Source organism: Thermobia domestica, chromosome 18 (assembly GCF_964235325.1).
Source record: "Thermobia domestica chromosome 18, izTheDome1.hap1.1, whole genome shotgun sequence".
Lineage (NCBI taxonomy): Eukaryota > Metazoa > Arthropoda > Insecta > Zygentoma > Lepismatidae > Thermobia > Thermobia domestica.
Window position 1 is genome coordinate 58,563,385 of NC_137471.1, and position 18,100 is coordinate 58,581,484.

General features: G+C 36.0%; 1 protein-coding gene across 1 annotated transcript in view; it reads left to right on the top strand.

The window, feature by feature from the left end:
* Nucleotides 1-18,100, top strand: part of LOC145675876 (E3 ubiquitin-protein ligase ZNRF2) — a 543,238-nt gene that overhangs the window by 510,198 nt on the left and 14,940 nt on the right. The window contains exon 3 of the mRNA XM_081746662.1: nt 47-152. Within this exon, the coding sequence (XP_081602788.1) occupies nt 47-152 (106 nt within the window). The remainder of the gene's footprint in view (nt 1-46; nt 153-18,100) is intronic.

The window sequence follows — 18,100 nt, forward strand, 5'->3', positions numbered from 1 at the left end:
TACTCTGATTAGACGACTCCTTAATATTTGCATTATTTAATTTCAGAGGATGTTTTAACGGAGGACAAAGGGGAATGTGTAATTTGCCTGGAAGAACTACAACAGGGGGACACCATTGCAAGGCTACCCTGTCTATGTATATATCATAAAAGGTAGGTTAATTTAAGAGTCTCTTCCAACACTTTAAAAACGTTTAAGAAAAGTACATCATGTTTGAAATTATCCTTAGAAAAATTTGTTGGTTTCATTATACAAGGTTGAAAGAAAAACAAATGGAAGCCAATTGCTGTTTGTTTTACTGTATAAAACTAGCTACTGTCTCGTCAGTGTTTTTCGAAAAAAACATTGTATTCAAAGTAACATTTCAAAGCAGAGTTTGACTCTCTTTCTAATCAGAGTGTATCAGAGGATATAAACGATTACTGGGACACTGTAGCTTAATAGTTAGAGCGTTGAACTCACGTTCGCGTGGTCCCGAGTTCTATTCCCGGCCCGTGCTTTCCAGTTTTCGGCATCCACCCAGCGTCGTGAGGCAAAGTGAGGAGTCACGTGAAAACAAGACGTGACGGCCACTAGGTATAGAAAGCTCTTGATGCACTTGTTAGAGATAGGGCGACGCAGCGCTCTGACCGTGTGTTCGTCGCTAAGCCAGACGTAGTTTAGCCGGTCACTAGCGGATGGCGTTGGAGTGGTTCAAGCATGCAGAATGGGCTGTTACACCAAGTGTATAATATATATATATATATATACTAGCAGCGTTCACCCCGCTTCGCTGCGGTCACCCCGGAACGCAATAAACTTTGTTACTTAGATAATTTTTACTTTTTCGCTTTCAAGTGATATGATAAAAACCATAGAAGATTGCATTAAATGTTAACATTATATCGCCTGTCATTTATGTTAACCCGCCCCGCTTCGCTGCGGTCACCCCGTAAGTTTTCGCTTTCAAGTGATATGATAAAAACCATAGTAGATTGCAGTAAATGTTAACATTATATCGCCTGTCATTTATGTTAACCCGCCGAGTGACACGGTCATGCGGGTTGCATATAAATACGTTTATTTTTACCTATGATGAACTAACAAAGGATTTGTACGTTATGGACACTTGAATGGTCAATTATCTCAAGACACTGGTAATTAAAAATTAAAGTGATATGATAAAAACCATCTAGGGTCCAAATCCTAATAACCCCCCAAAAATAAAAGAAATTCGTTCAGCCGTATTAGCGTGATGAGGGAACAAAGGATTTTGTACGTTCTCTTTTATATATAAGATATATATATATATATATATATATATATATATATATATATATATATATATATATATATATATATATATATATATATATATATATATATATATATATATGATTATTAGAAGAAGCAGGAAAAAATTAGGGATAACACTTTGAGTAGCGAAGGTTTGAAAATAAGTAAATTTGGATCACAGTGAAGAACAAAAAACAGCAATAATAATTTAAAAATCTGTTAGTACTATAAATCTGAATTAAACCAGGGTTGTTATAATTTTTCCCGCCCAGAATTCCCGAGTGTTTTTGTTTGGGGAGTAAAACCCACATAAATAAACCCACAATAAAACCCAAAAAAGCCCACCTCAAAAAATGTACTTCAAAAAATGGATTGAAATAATAATAACCTTAATGTGATCATAATTATTGTCTTTAACCCAGTTATGCCTGAAAAAAATTCTACTATTAATTACTTTAATCTTTTTATTTTGGCTCATATTACTGCCTTATGACGAAAAAAGGCAAAAAAGATTACCCCCCACTTCCAGTTTCACCGGGAGCGGGTGTCCTCTTAAAAAGGACAGTAGGCACATGCATGTATAATAATAATATATTTTTGAAAACTAAACTTTTGTCAGCTATTTGGATATGTTATCTACAAAGAAAGGAAGTAAAATAACGAAGAACGCAGCTATATTTGCAACTGCTATACATATATTTAATCATTACAGATCTTTCTTTTTCATACTCTAGAATATATTACATATTATTCTTCAAAATACAAACTTTTAGTGATATCTAAATGCACATGTCTCAGTCGTATCCTTTTCCTTGCACTTCTGTTTTCATTTTGGCGTGTGGTACGCATCAAAACATCCACCAAAGTGTAAGGTTACATCACACTTTACACACTTTTTTTGACACTTTCTTGTGGCACACGCGGCACCTTGTCTGCTTTTCCTGAGACACCAGCTTATGATCCAATCGATCAAATCGCGAGTCTGCATTTTCAAGACTGGACGGGCGCGAGCGTTTACTTTTCCCTCTGGATTTGTTGGACTCCAAAAGTGCCAGTGCAATTCTTCTCCGAAATGTCAGTTGATCAAGTTTTTCTCCCCGTTGTCTGTGTAACTGCCATGAGTTTTGAGTTGCAGCATCTAGTAGGAAAATAATCAATGGGAAGTACCATTTTTTTCCCTCGAATTGTAGTGCGATACAAACTGATATTTTGATCGAAACGATCAGCGCCCCCCCATTCCTGTGTTGTACACATATATGTTATGAGGCTGTTGGATTGTAACATTCGCCTTCTCCCTTCGAGAAAATCAGGAAGCAGTATATATGGGAGTTGATGGTATGGCATTTGAAGCCAAACCTACAGTGTTGTTGTCATTCCACTTCATAATTATGATTTCTCGATTGTCGGTAACTTTTGATGAAGAATGCCCTCGAGACTTCTTTTTAATTTCAATATTAGATATAATGGGATATTTTGATGTTCTGTTCTCACGAATTGTTACTGTTCCCCTAATTCCTAGATTCCTCAGTGCTTCAAGAAGAGGAACAGTCGTGAAGAAATTGTCAAAGTATAAATGATAAAGAAATTTTGCAATAGACGAGAGAATTTCAGCATATTGCAGTACAATAGACGGACCTAGCCCCAATAACTTATATTTTTCACTTACAACTGAACTCGCTCCCTGGTATGGTTCCATCCACACAATGTATCTGCCTGATGTAGCTCCAACCTACAGCTTGTATCCATACCTTATTGGTTTTCTCCTTATTAATTGTTTACAACCGTGACGTCCAAAGTACGGCACCATTGCTTCATCCACGGAGTGATTCTCCTTGAATGGAAGGAAAGTCTGAAAATTTTCATTTATCACATTGAAAAGTGGACGAACCTTAGCAAACCTGTCGTTTTTATCTAATTTACCATTATCACAACAATGTAAATTTGACATTATAAAGTCAAACCTATCTCGAGACATAGCAGTAGCTACGGCTTCGTTGTAACTATCTCCACTTCTTTCCCAGTACATTCTCCTTCTATTAACTGAGCAATAACCACTATCCAACAAAATTCCAATAAACATTTCATTCTTCTGTCGTAATATTTCCTGGCTTGTTTTACAATTCTGCATAATGATTGTTTTCTGACACTAACAATGCAATAACATTTTCACCAAACAATTGTTCAAATATTTGTACAGGAGAATCACAATTTTCAGGTCCTGAAACCTGGGGCCATTCAAATACAGGAGCTTCAAGTTCCTTGTTTACCCATTTATAACACTTATTCTTTAGTAGAACATAAGCTGTCTCTTTATCAGTTGTGTCCTCAACCTCTTCACCATCTTCAACATTTACCTCTCTGTCAGTATCCAGGAATTCTACCTCAGCCCTCGACTGTGAACCAGGTAAATTGTTGATATTTATAACATCCTCGTCCCTAAATCCTCGTCTGTCAAGTCATCAGTAGCAGTACAAGGTGGCTGAATAACCATAGCAACTTCAGTCTTCGTACCTGCATCATCATCTTCTAAGACTGTCAATATTTCATCGAGAGTCAAACTCTGAAAATAGGAAAAATATATAATTAGTTTTAAAAAATAAATAGCAAAAATATTGGAAAGTTTTAAAAAATATATAATAGTGGTTATTACTGAGCAATAGATTTCCAGTATGGAATTGATTCCAATTGGCGTTTCAATGTTGCACCCACAATCTTTCCGTACAAGTAGTAAAACATCAAATCGTTTGTATGCTGTAAAAGCTACATATTACATTTCCACATGGAGTGTACAATTGAATGAGTGAGTTGAAAAAGGTACACATTCCAGAAAATAGGCAAGCTAAACTGGGATGGTTATATTCATTTTATATGTACCTACACCGCATGAGAGGAACAAGGAACGCATTCATTAACACGTCGTTACACGCACCCGCGGCAAATTGCCGCAGTTTTGCAAAAACACCAGCACTTTCCTTATTCTAAGACAATACGGGCGGAGTGGCCGAGTTATCCCCTATCCACCCCACCTCCACCTGACCATGACCAGTTTTGCCAGTCACGCGCACGGTTCGGGAGTTGAAGGATGTGTATTGGTCACCGTGAGCAAATTGCTAACGGCGCGTGTGACCACGTAAAGATTGTTGTGAGCAGGCTGCTAACGGGCGTGTTCTAGTGTTAAGTGTTGTATTTTAAGGGCCGTTTGCTCATTCTTTAAACGTATTGTTTGAAGAGTAGAACAACAGGTGGCACTAGTATCGTACAAAGCTGCAAAGAAGAAGTATATTGTATTACTTTCCACATGGCACCAGGACGATGAGTTTCGTGAAAGTACAGGTGATGCATGCAAACCATCAAGTACCTTCTACAACAAAAACAAATGTGGTGTAGATGTCAGTGACGCCATGCAAAATGAGTATAGCGTATCGACTGTTTCAAATCGCTGGCTACTAACAATGTTTTTCTTTGAATTGAATGTTGGTGGAATAAATTCGTTTGTTATTTGGAAAGTCAACAACAAGGGAGATAATAAATTCAACAAGCCTGCAAGAAAAGACTTCTTGAAATCACTTAGCCGACAGCTTATTTTGGATCATGCGCAAAGAAGAATAGCTCCAAAATATCCAGTCGCAAGGTCAATAAAGGACCGGCTAGTTGAAATATTCCAACTTCAGCCAACTAGACAAGAACCTCAAGCAGCACCTGATCAGGGAGTTCACAATAGAGTTTGCGGTATCTGCTCTCGTAGAAAGACCAGGAAAATTACTGTCTTATGCATCAACTGCAACACTCCGAAATGGAAGGAACATAAGACAATCATGTAAAAACTGCACCGAGGGTGGCCAAAGACTAGCTGCAAACGATAAGGACGGAGAAGGTGACATGTAAATATACGTTCTAAATTTCACTGGACTAGTTTCATAACATCACTGTTCTAGTACATCAATGATGTTTCTGTACATTTTTTTTTTTTGTATTTGTAATAATAAAACATGTGTCAATATGACGGAGAAAATTTCCTATAGCCCAAATAGCTAATGCGGCAATTTGCTCACAGCGCGTGTTCTGGCGTTACTTTGTAAATCAAAGAGTGCAGCAATATGCTAACGTGGCGTGTTTTCGTGTAGTAATAGAAAATTTGAAAACTGTGAAAACTTAACAAAAATTTTCTCAAATTCTTTAGGTTAATCTTTTTTAGGTAATGAAAGTGTCTATAATAAGCTAAGAAGCCAAACTTTCATAGAATAAATTTCTCAATCTCAATAAAAATGTACAAATTCTGAAATTAACTATCAAAACTTGCGTGAGCAAATTGCCGTCATGGCGTGTCCTCGTGTTACAATTGGGGGGCGTGTACTGACGTGTTAATTTTAGGTCCTCTTTACTAAAGTCTCCGGGAACGTATGAGAGAAAAATCGAACATATTTCTGGAATGTGTTCAAGTTTCCATCCAGTGTTTGAAAGTTGAGGTTTTTGGAATGTGTTCCTTTTTCAACTCACCCATTCAATTGATACTTCACATTTGTCGGGTACTGTTGAACCCTTGTACAGACTTAGTTTTATGTCAATCCACTGTTCGACAATTTCAAATATTACGAAATACACAATTCTCGACGCTACTTTAGCAGACGAAAGCCAAAAATATAATTCAACTTCGTTGGTAAAGTTAGGTCAGTTTGGGGTCATAGATAAATTTGCATATGATGTGAGGAATATGTTTAGTAACATTTTGTGCCTTGTACGCCATAAAATACAATTTGATTATTCAACATCTAAGTTAAAATTTCTTAGGAAAAACTAGGTCAGTTTACTATAGAATAATGCTGATGTAAAGAGTTAATTATGTTGTGAGGAATATAATTGAATAATATTTGGCCCTTGTACTTCAAAATATGATCCTGACTGCTGATTGGAACCCTAATCCTCTTATTTTAATAAAAATATTTGATATTGCACATTATGCAGTTAAATGTTATGTAAATATAGTAGCAGAAGTGAAAATTGTATAAAAACAACATGAAGCACAATCCATATGATTTTCGTAATTTTTTGACTATTTATGTTCCTACTGTCCTTTTTAAAGGACACTGAGAATTCAAATTGAATTACAAGAACGTTAAAAGCAAAATTAAACATCATTACGGACATTATACCTCATCTTTATTCAAACAGCGCAAGTACTCAACAATGAAATAAATTCAATAGTATTTACAAAATTTTATCTTTCAGAACGACATCTGCCCTTCCCTGCCATTTTTTAAAACCATATGTGAGAATATGCGACCACCACAACCCCTATATTTAAAACAAAAGAAAAAGACAGCGCGCAACTTGAACATTCTCGTAAACATAAAAGCCAGTAGAAAGCACATTGGATTGATAGAGCATAGACGAGGGCGCCTTAAAGTCAGTATTACAGAATGTCCTTCTAAAAGGACGGTAGGCATATCTGGGTTAATCAAACTTAGTATGTACCTAGTATCAGAATTGACTTTAAAAGTGTGTTTCTCACCATAACAGAGTACTACTGAAAAGAAAGAAAGGATTTGGGAATCGTGCATGTCGAATTTTGTTTGCACTCGATCAAATACGCTGTAACGGTGTTCAACTGTAATCTATTATATAAAAAAATTCCATAGTTCATTTGAACACACTGAAAACAATGTTGCATGTTGTTTGTGATTGCATCACGAGGAAACATTTGAACAGCTTGAAATGAATTATGGAGCATAACTTATTATATATTTATCGTGTTACTATTTATTTATATATTATTGTGTTACTTTGCTTAAAAGGCGCATGATAATAGAAGAGGGTTTTAAATTTCAACCAAAATTATAGTATCTCGTGAGCATGTCATGTTAGAATATAAAATTCGGTATATAAACACCTCATTAAAAATAAAGGAGCATATCATGTCTTGTTTTTGAAGGAAAGAAAGAGAGTGTTTTCTATAATTTCTTTGTTCACATTTAAAATGACGATGCCTGTTTGTGATCGCCGCACGGGGAAATGGTTGAACAGTTTGAAATGAGTTTTTCAATATAGTACCTATCTCAAGCTGGGACGTTATCATGTAACTTTCCTTAAAGCGCGTATCCTAAAGGAGAAAGTGGTACAAAACCCATTCCAAAAATAGAATATCTTATGGAGTTTTTATTAGTAAAATTTCATTGATATGCGTATCGTAAGGGAAAAAGGAGGGTCAAGTATTTTCCATAAACCTAATTCTTCCTATGCAAGGAATGAGCATCTCAGCTAGTATGGAATAAGAAGTAATGCGACTAAATTTCATATGTTTTTGTAGTATATAGTTGTGTATTAATATAAAAGTTGCGTATTAATATAAATAGATAATAAAATGTCTTTCTCCATGTGTCAGTTACTTACAAATCGTGAACGTTTCAGTTGAAAAAGAAATTTACTAAAGATGTACCTAATTCTGCTTGCGCATCTGGTGGAATATGTGGCGCACAGTGTAATTATTGTGTGTCCCAAAAGCGCCTCAATCGTAAAATCTATTGTAAGAAAGCAAGGCAACTGAAAAGTAGAAGAAAAATCCATTTCCAACATTTCAGTTTTTATTTTATTTCTTTTAGAAAAACAACACCCAGGCGATAGAGCAATTTTTATCTCAGGCTCCTGAACTTAAGGTACTTCCCCAGTATTTGCTCGACGTGCTTTTTTTTGCGGGAAACTAAAATAATCTTTAGTCGGGATGGCTGGCTCAAGAATTTGAATCCTGAGTGTAAGTGGGGATTTTATTCCTATTCTGTATTACACAAAATTATCCACTACTTTGTTATTCTAGAAAACCGTTTACGTACTTCTTCCTAGAAATAGAAATATAAGTGAGTTAGAAATGAGGAGGAGTTAAGCTTGGAATTAGATTTATTGGCTTTCGGCATCTATGGCCATGTTAGCTTGTCACGTGTGATGACGTCCCTAGCCGATCACACCATCCAAGGAAAGAGTAGGAACAAAGGATTGGGGTCGGCCTGGGACGTGTGTTAGGTACCATCCCGGCATTTGCGTGATGTGAATGAGAAAAACCCAGAAAAATCTCACTCAGGATGACTGGCCTGAAAAAGCTTTTACACTTCCGAACGATTGTCCCCACCGGGAAATACAAGTGAGTGTCCCACGAAGCGCAGATGGACTTCACAGATTTCGGGACATTTTTATTTCTTTTTTCTTTTCTTTTTTTTTTTTTAGCTCAATTTCTCATCATAATGCACCGAGGCTAAGAAGACTGTGATGAGATGGATGACAATGGTGGAATAACAAAAGTGGGAGGAAACAGGGAGCCAGAGAAGATCCATGCACATGATATTTGTCCACTAGAAAGCACACTTTGGCTGAAGCTGAGATCGAACTGGGAACCCGCGCCAGAGGTGAATCAATGCGGCCCCACGAGGAATTTCATAGTTTCATATGTACAATAGAACATGAATGCTCATATGGTATTGTAAGTAGGAATATGGCTTTAAATATACGTGCAAAATTTAATAAAACCCAATTTTGTCCAATAAAACTCACTGGGCTGGACTTTTTTTTAAAACTAAGTTTTTCACAACCCTGTATTAAACTGAGATGTAACAATATTTGACTGGTATATATTGTAAGGATCCCCACATCACGACAAAAGCACATGTCAACACAACACGTGCTATTGATTGTATACAGCCTAGCAGACAAGAAGCTGACACGAAAGACACCAAGGAATGCCGGAAGAAGACGGACCTCACGGAAGGACCCGAAGAGGACAGATAAAAGCCCAACCACCGAGGGATCCATCATCAATCGACCAACTGATCAAATAATCTACACCTACCCTGAGGTCGCAATGGACTAGGGGTACACCTATCCATACCCGAGGTCGCATTGGACTAGGGATCCTTACTACAACCAAGCCTCGCGAAGCTGCCTTGGGCTGAGGGGGCTATCCTTCAAGACTCACCAGAACTAGCAGGTGCCTTGGAGACTGCCTTGAGAGAAGGGGCACCGTGCAAAACACCTATTTCCTCTCATCTGGAAGGGCTACCTGATAGGATTACAAATTTTGCCGACGACCTTGTCGCCAGTGCTTATAATTTTCCACACCACTTGCAGGATTTAGAATTACTATTTCAAAAGCTCAGAAAACATGATTTTCGGGCATCACCCAAGAAGAGACACATCGGTTACCACGAGCTTAACGTATTAGGACACCTTGTTAGTGGGGAATCCATCAAAATAACTCCAAAGATAGCCAAGAAAATAAATTTTAAGAAGCCGACTACGAAGTGGATTCTCAAAAGCTTTATCGGCCTATGTTCGTACCTTAGAGCACATATCAAAGATTTAACGATAAAAATCGAGCCTTTCCAGCAGTTAGTAACATCTAAATCTAAATTTAAATGGACAGAGAAGCACGATGTTGTTTTTGAAGAATTGAAAGAAGACATATTAAACACCCTATCACTCGCTCATTTTGACGACTCGCTAGAAATCCGCGTCTATAGCGATAGCAGTTTAATGCAAATAGCTGGAATACTCGCTTGCTATGACCCAAAAACTGACACTGAGAAGGTGGTTGCCTACTGTTCTCGAAGATTGACGAAAACTGAACAGAAGGCTAGCATATGGCAAAAAGAATTATATGCACTCATGTATACTTTGCATAAATTCCGATATTTTTGCTAAATAGAAGATTTAATCTATACGTAGACGCAAAGTGCATAGCGACGATGAACACACAACCTGACAAGGTTGGGAAGTATACAAGATACAAGCTATTCTTAACTGATTATGGTTTTGATATACAGTATTTACCTGGGTCCAAATATCCAGCAGATATAATCAGTAGGCTCGAATAAACCCAAGATATTAGAAAAGAAGAAAAAGAAGGGGAGAACGAAGAAAAGGGTGAAGACTACCATGCTTTTAAATCAAATAGTCTTCAAGTTAATATTATAGGAACAGGGCATGACAACCTTTTACAAACACCGCACGAGAACAGCGTAAAGACGACAATTACGAAGACATAATTTCCGTTTTATAAGGGAAGGAACCGGACAAGATCCCCCGGTCAGCTCAGCAAGATTTTTTTTGTTTCAAAAACTGCATATATATCTATAGGAAACAAAACCACCCTGATTATGGCTTGCTATATCTTCTATGTATACCGAAGTCGCTAGCCAATTTATGGTTCACAACCTTTCACGCCAGGCGACCAATCCGCATTTTGGTTTCTCAAAATCATATAAGACCGCCATGAAGAAATTTTGTACCTCAAAAACTATCTCGCGTACAAAATATGTACGTGGCAGGATTGCCAACGTTTAAAGAAAGTACCACAGAAGGAGCAGGCCGAACTACTACATCACCCAGTAGGAGAGATAGCAACATGAGTCTATGATGAACTCGGGCCTTTCCCAAGTAAAGAAGGAAAAAATACATACATACTAGTAGCCACAGAATTACGTTACGTTATGTGATCGTAAAAACAGTAGACGCCATAAACGCGGAAAATATAGAGAAATTCTTGGAATATGATATCATTCTCAAATTCGGAGCATTCACAACGCTGTATTGGGACCAGCACTCAGTACATGGAGCGACTCGTTTACAACATTTAGCGCAGAAGTACGATTTCACCTAGAAGTACTCACCCGCATATAATCATGCTTTCATAGGATTGGTAGAACAGACCGATAAAATCATACAAAATTGTCTCAAATTTTTTGTACAAGAACACCATACGAATTGGGAAAGATGGTTACCGCACGTTATTTTTGGCATCATAACTTACGTACAAGGAGGGACTAAATACCCAGCAAGCTTATTATTTGGTTACGGACCTAGGATCCCGACAGAATGTACGCTCGAATCAAAACAACATATACAAATTGACCGAAATAAATTAGCGAGCATCAGGAAAACAGTACAAAGTAACCTAGAACAGACATATAACAAACAAAAGCAGTTTTACGATAGACGCCATAGACAGACAACTTATAATCCAGAGGATCTTGTTTTAATATATTATCCCACAAGAAAGATTGATTTATCTGAACATTTTACCGTTCACTACGAAGGCCCGGCACGAATCTTGGAAAAGCTTAATTCAAATCTATATCGAGTCGAATTACCAGCTAAATTCAAGCACAGAATTCAAGGAATTGCGGTGGACCGTTTGAAGCCATTTTACGGGAACCAAACTGAGGAAGTACAAAATTAAGAAGACAAGAACATAAATGCAAAAATAGCAGTATAACAAAATTCCTAGTACTTACCGGGAACAGAAGAAGGACCAACAACAGAAGGAAAAAATAAAACAGAAAAAAAGAGGAAATATGCACTGACATAAAATTGCACTTCTTTATTTCAACTATAAATTGTATCTTATTCTGTTATTTAACTGCTACAATAGTATTTCCATTCTTCTCGCAAAATGCAAGATCAACCTTTTTTTCTTTTTTTCTTTTTTTTTTTTTTTTTTTCGTTTCAAAAGTCATTGATCCTTGCAAGGTCGAAATACAATACTTTCTTGTTTCTAGCATCGCTTCTTCAATGCGAATTACATGTATGTTTAATACATCATTTTTTCTCCTTATACAGGATGTTCATAAAATCAGGCTTTTGACATTATACCGTGTGACCAAAAATTCACATTCTCTATTTTTTTCTTTTTTGAAAGAAAAGTTTTCCAAATTCTAAAACCGATTATTCTCCTTCAGCGCCTACTACTCTTAAAGTGAGACTTAACCGATATAGACTACCAATACCGGATGTGACATAAACATAGACAGCGACCATTAATGAACTGGTATTCATTTATTCATTACAGTGATGCCACTTCTGCCCGCTTTGAGAGAAATAATAGACTGCTTTCATCCTGCTTAGCTGGGACGGAACTACAGTGTTATTACCATTTCATGTATATATCGCAACAAGTTTTCTCATAGTGATTTTTCAGTGTATCATAGTGTTTATAGTGTTTTCTAGTGTCTATACAGTGTCTCCACATGTGTCACTGTTGTAGTGTCGACAAATATCTAATAACAATTGTGTATTTTTGCTCAAAATAATCTTCCAGATTTTTTTTTTTTCAGTGTGGGGGGTGTAAGGATCTCCACATCACGACAAAAGCACATATCAACACAACTCGTGCTATTGATTGCAAACAGCCGAGCAGACAAGATGCCGACACGAAAGACACCGAGGAACGCCGAAAGAAGACGGACCTCACGGAAGGACCCGAAGAGGATAGATAAAAGCCCAACCACCGTGGGATCCATCATCAGTCGACCAACTGATCAAATAATCTACACCTACCCTGAAGTCGCAATGGACTAGGGGTACACCTATCCTTACTCGAGGTCGCATTGGACTAGGGATCCTTACTACAACCAAGCCTCGCGAAGCTGCCTTGAGCTGAGGGGCTATCCTTCAAGACTCACCAGAACCAGCAGGTGCCTTGGAGACTGCCTTGAGAGAAGGGGCACCGTGCAAAACACCTATTTCCTCTCATGTGGTCAATACCAAGATAGACACTATTTTAGTCTTTGTAATCAAAGACATTGTACTTAACAAATTTTATAATAAATTGGTGAAGGGAATAAATCTCGGTCCATTATTGACTCTACCAAAATCATTACATTATTGAAAAATAAAATTATAACAATGTAACAAACTTATACTACCAAAAAATATCACACAACAGTTCCAAATTAGTACAAGTGTGATGACAAAAAGCAAATTGGATGCTTTGAAACGTCAGTTCGAATAGAATAAAACGTGGATAGTATCAAAAGTCTTCTTTATTGAATCATAAATATTTCTGTGAAAATTATATGAAATATATTTTGGAGTGTTTGAAATTCTGTTGAATGTGGTACAGAACCGATTATCTGTGAAAACCTCCGCTATGGTATGGCATATTGGTCTCTTTTTCCTGTTTTATCGGCCCATTTTAAATGTGAATTTTTATTCTAGTGTGTCAACCTTCTGCAATTTTGTTGCGAGCCTGCTACCTATTCATGCGAATGTAAATATATTAAAAGCACAAGGCTATACGAAAACACTTAACTTTAATTTTAACACTTCTGACATTTTCTAAAGACTCAAAACTATTATTGATTTATAGTAGAGTAGAGTAGGATATTATTTGGGTACATCAGCGGCGCGGTGTTTTTGCATTGATTTAGTCTACTGTTAATTATGATCCTGTTTACATTGGTGTAGATTAATTGTAATATCTACTGTGCATATATACTAGGAAATTCCAAAATCAGTACAGTTCGAGATATTGTTGCTTCATTCAGATATAAGGCAAATTAGGACGGATTATTGAATTAGATCAACAATGCTACATACATTGTAAATGATGTTATAGTGTCTTCTGTTAGTAGATAAGAGAAGTCAGCCTGTCGTATGCAAATAGAGATCGCTTGGTCGACAACTTGCCAACAGATTACGCGTGCTGCAAACAATGTTAATTGCTATCTGTTTATGACAAACTGCACGCCAAACATAGACATAAATTACGCACTATATATTTCTCTGTGAGACGAAATTGTTAACGATAACCACAACATTATGATTCAGTTGATGGTTTGATTTATGAAACAAAAAATTCAGCTAGATAGAAGATTACCCAGTCAAAAATTTGATTCATGCTGTTCCGGACAATTATATTTGGATATCTTGATTTCCCGTTAGTTTCGAGTTGAGTTGAATTCATTTTGAGTTTAACAATTCAAATTTCTTGATTATAGCTACGTGAATATTATGTAGATTTATACGAAGGGTGAGATTGTTGCTTGCATGGGAAATATGCGTCGAGTGTATTTATAGGGTTGTAATTAGAAGTCTATTGCAAAGAATATTTTGGATATCGCTCATTCCCTCCCCCCTCCAAATTAAATGTTTAGCTTAATGTCACACAGGTATGACTTTTATTGTAAACGAGTCGGATGATTAATGGAAATAAAAGGCTAACTCGTTAACCACTAAACCAGCGCAGAGGAAAAAGAGAAGATGTATGCATGTGGATCTTAGGGGGATGGGTAAGGCAATTCTGCGTAGACTGCCTTGACACACGATACTATCATGGGCGTCCATATGCTTAATTCCAAGGGGGCGGGAATTTTGCTGGTACATATTTTATAGAAATGGGATACCAGCAAAAAAAAAATAAAATAAAATAAAATAATAATAATAATAATAATCAAATACTGTATAATTAACATTTGAAATTTGAATTGTCAGTCCAAAAAATTGCAACATGTTATACAATAAGTACAGTAAAATTCCTTGGTATAATGTAAATATACACTGATACATAATAATCAATCAATTAATAATAATAATAATAATAATAATAATAATAATAATAATAATAATAATAATAATAATAATTTTATTTATTAGAAGCGGGAAATAACAGACGATATCTCCAATTACAATTTCCAGTACATCAAATTATAGACAAACATCACAATAATATAAAAATGTACCGGTACATTAAATGACAAACCAAAGAATGTAATACGTAAATTAGACTTTTTTTAATAACCTGCCATACAGTATGGATAGAAGTCTGAACTAAATCGAAGTCCACAAGAAATACATCAATATTAGCCAAATCATTGCCAGTTGATAAACATATATATATATATATATATATATATATATATATATATATATATATATATATATATATATATATATATATATATATATATATATATATATATATATATATAAGCAGCGGTGCCCACAAAGGGGGGCTATGACGCAAACTGCGTCATTGAAATATGTTCAAAGTGGGGGGGTAAAAATCTATATAAATATGTTTGAAGGAGTGTAAAAATTAATCGAAAAGATTTTTTTTCATGGAAGAACACCTACGGATGGACAATTGAGGGGGGTGCGTCATGGACATGAGGGGGTGGGCACCACTGATAAAAGGAACATGTCTTAGGCAAGCGGCAGGTACAGACCTCCTTAAATTCCTTATGTAATGCCTCGGAACGTATAAAGTTAACAAATTCAGTTTATCATATAAGATGGAATGCTATAATTTAAAATCCGTAATGGTTCTTCTTTAAAACAATTTCAGAATGCCCAATGACAGTCTTACATTTTCTACAAATCCCCCCCCTCCCAAAAAAAAACGCTTAAATTTCCAAAGTAACTATGACAAAAATAAGTTTGATTATTTTCTAAACTATTTAACACATAATTAATACTTCTATTCCAGACACTAGAACAATACTCTTAAGTGACTTCTTACATTGGCGCAAAAAGAAATTAGGCAAGTTTTCTCACAATTAGTCTTTTGACATTCATTTCAAAATACCAAGATACCTAAGAGCTTTTAAGACAATATATATATTCTTAATCAAGAGAAGTTTCTAACCACCAAATCTCTAATGAAATTTACAACTTTAACTAGTAATAATAATAATAATAATAATAATAATAATAATAATAATAATAATAATAATAATCATTTCAGTGCCACGAACACAGGGGCGTCATTTCAGACTTCGCTTGGGGGGGAGCAAGAGCACCCCCGACATAAGACTTTCATGTTTTGTACTGGTCTATTAGTATACAATTGATTAAAGTATATGTGTTCCTCAAACTCTTGGGGGGGCAATTGCCCCCTCCTGTCCCCCCTAAATGACGCCCCTGCACGAACAGTTTATTAGCAAGAATACAGTATATTGTGTGGTATCAGAGCATTACATTACGATACAATAATAATAATAATAATAATAATAATAATAATAATAATAATAATAATAATAATAATAATAATAAATATAAAAAGAAATGTAAAGACATACAATGTATACCAATTAGTTTCAGATTTTTCGAGCTATTTTTGATTCCTGGGATATATACATGTAAATAGGAGTAATAAAATAATAAATACCTATTCAACCAGGGATAAAAGTGAGGGGGAAAGCGATAGGACATCGTCCCCCAAGTTTCTAAAAAAAAAAAAATATATACAATGGCAAAGATAGGCACGGGGCAAGGCGTAATGACATGCGTCCCCTTACCTTTTCAGATCCACTTTTGCTCCCGTATTTAATAATAAAACTTACTGTAATTTTCAGGAGCCTTGTGTTTCCTTCGTCATTCACAATTTACGGAGATATACTAACACCAGAACAATTGTTAAATTGTGACGGATACAGGAAACAGAAGGTTCCTGAAATTTTTCAGATTATAAATATACAAGCACATAAAGTCAGTTTTTTTATTATTATTATTAAGTTAATCAGTCTGAACAGATTCTCAAAATAAATAATTAAATAAAACTCAGAAACATCTTTCTTGGCAGCTAACTTCAGTTCAGATGTTCCTCTTATTGAGTTATTTTAAATAATTCGACAGGTTGCAAGTGTAATTTTTATGCTTATTGGTAGTCAATAATAGATAGCGAGAAAAGAATTTCTGATATAGATTTAGTACTGTATTGATAAGTACCATCATCCACTTTATTCCTCTGTTGCAGTGTTGGGCAAAATCAATTGAAATCAATTGCAATTGATCAATCAATTGAAAGTAATTGCTCTGAAAATCAATTGCAATTGATTTCAATTGCAATTGATTTCAATTTGTAATTGACAATTAATTTCAATTGCAATTGAATCAATCATAAAATTTACAATTAAATTTCCGTCAATTGTTAATTGTTAATTGGTCACCAGGCAATTGAAACTTTTAATTGTTAATTGTCAATTGCAAAGGGTGCAATTGAAACATTCAATTGTTAATTGCAATTGACAATTGAAACTTGTAATTGTTAATTGTAATTGTTAATTGCAATTGAAATCAGCAATTAAAACTGAAGATAAGAAGATATGTGTATATTGTATTGTCCACTTGTTACTGTTTTACATATTTCAAATAAGGTACTTATAAGAAATGCTGAATACCTACCATCCCTTTCCCCCCTGGGAAGAAAACCGTGAAACTAAGTATTTTTTAAATATATTATGTTTATGGTTTATTATCCCCCTCGAAAGAACTCTATATGTCCGTCATGCATACAATAGGAATGAGCACGAGCGAGTTCGAGCGAGTTTTCTTTAAAACTCGACTCGACTCGAAGCAGACATCTTTGAGTTCGACTCGAGATCTCGGCTCGAAAAATTTCCCCCAACTCGACTCGAATTCGGATCAAGTTTCCAGTCGAGTCGAGCCAATTCGAGCTAAGTCCTTTGTGTAGTTGCAAGTACTACTATCTTCAAGTATCCTACATAGACAATATAATTATCAATGATACTACTACTACTATTATAACTAATTATTATTGTAACACCGTGTACCTGTATAAACATGGAATATAGGCGGTTTGTATCGGAATACTAAAAATTAGTTAACTATCGATCTCGGTAGTCAAGAAATCTTCAGGAGACAAGGACATTGGTCACAAGGTTCTTGGTTTGAGTTCAGGAGGAGCAAGTATTCGCGCTCGAGCCAAAAATTGTTAGAAGTTATGGGACTTCAGCCAAACATGTTTAAAACTGCTCGACCCGGGTTTAGGGTTGTCAACGACTCAAGCGGCTCGCTCACAGCTCATTCACTTATCGAGCCGAACCGAGAAGTGAGCCGAGCCAACAGCTTATCCAACCGAGCCAGCTCGAGCCGAAGGCTCACACGAGCCGAACCGAACCGAGCTGATTGCTTACCCCAACCGAGCCGGTTCAAGCCATTGGCTCAATTGAGCCCAGTCGATGGGTAATCCCAACCAAGCCAGCTCAAGCTGTACGCTCAGTTGAACCGAGCCGAGCCGGTTGACATCACTATTCCGGTTGGGCTT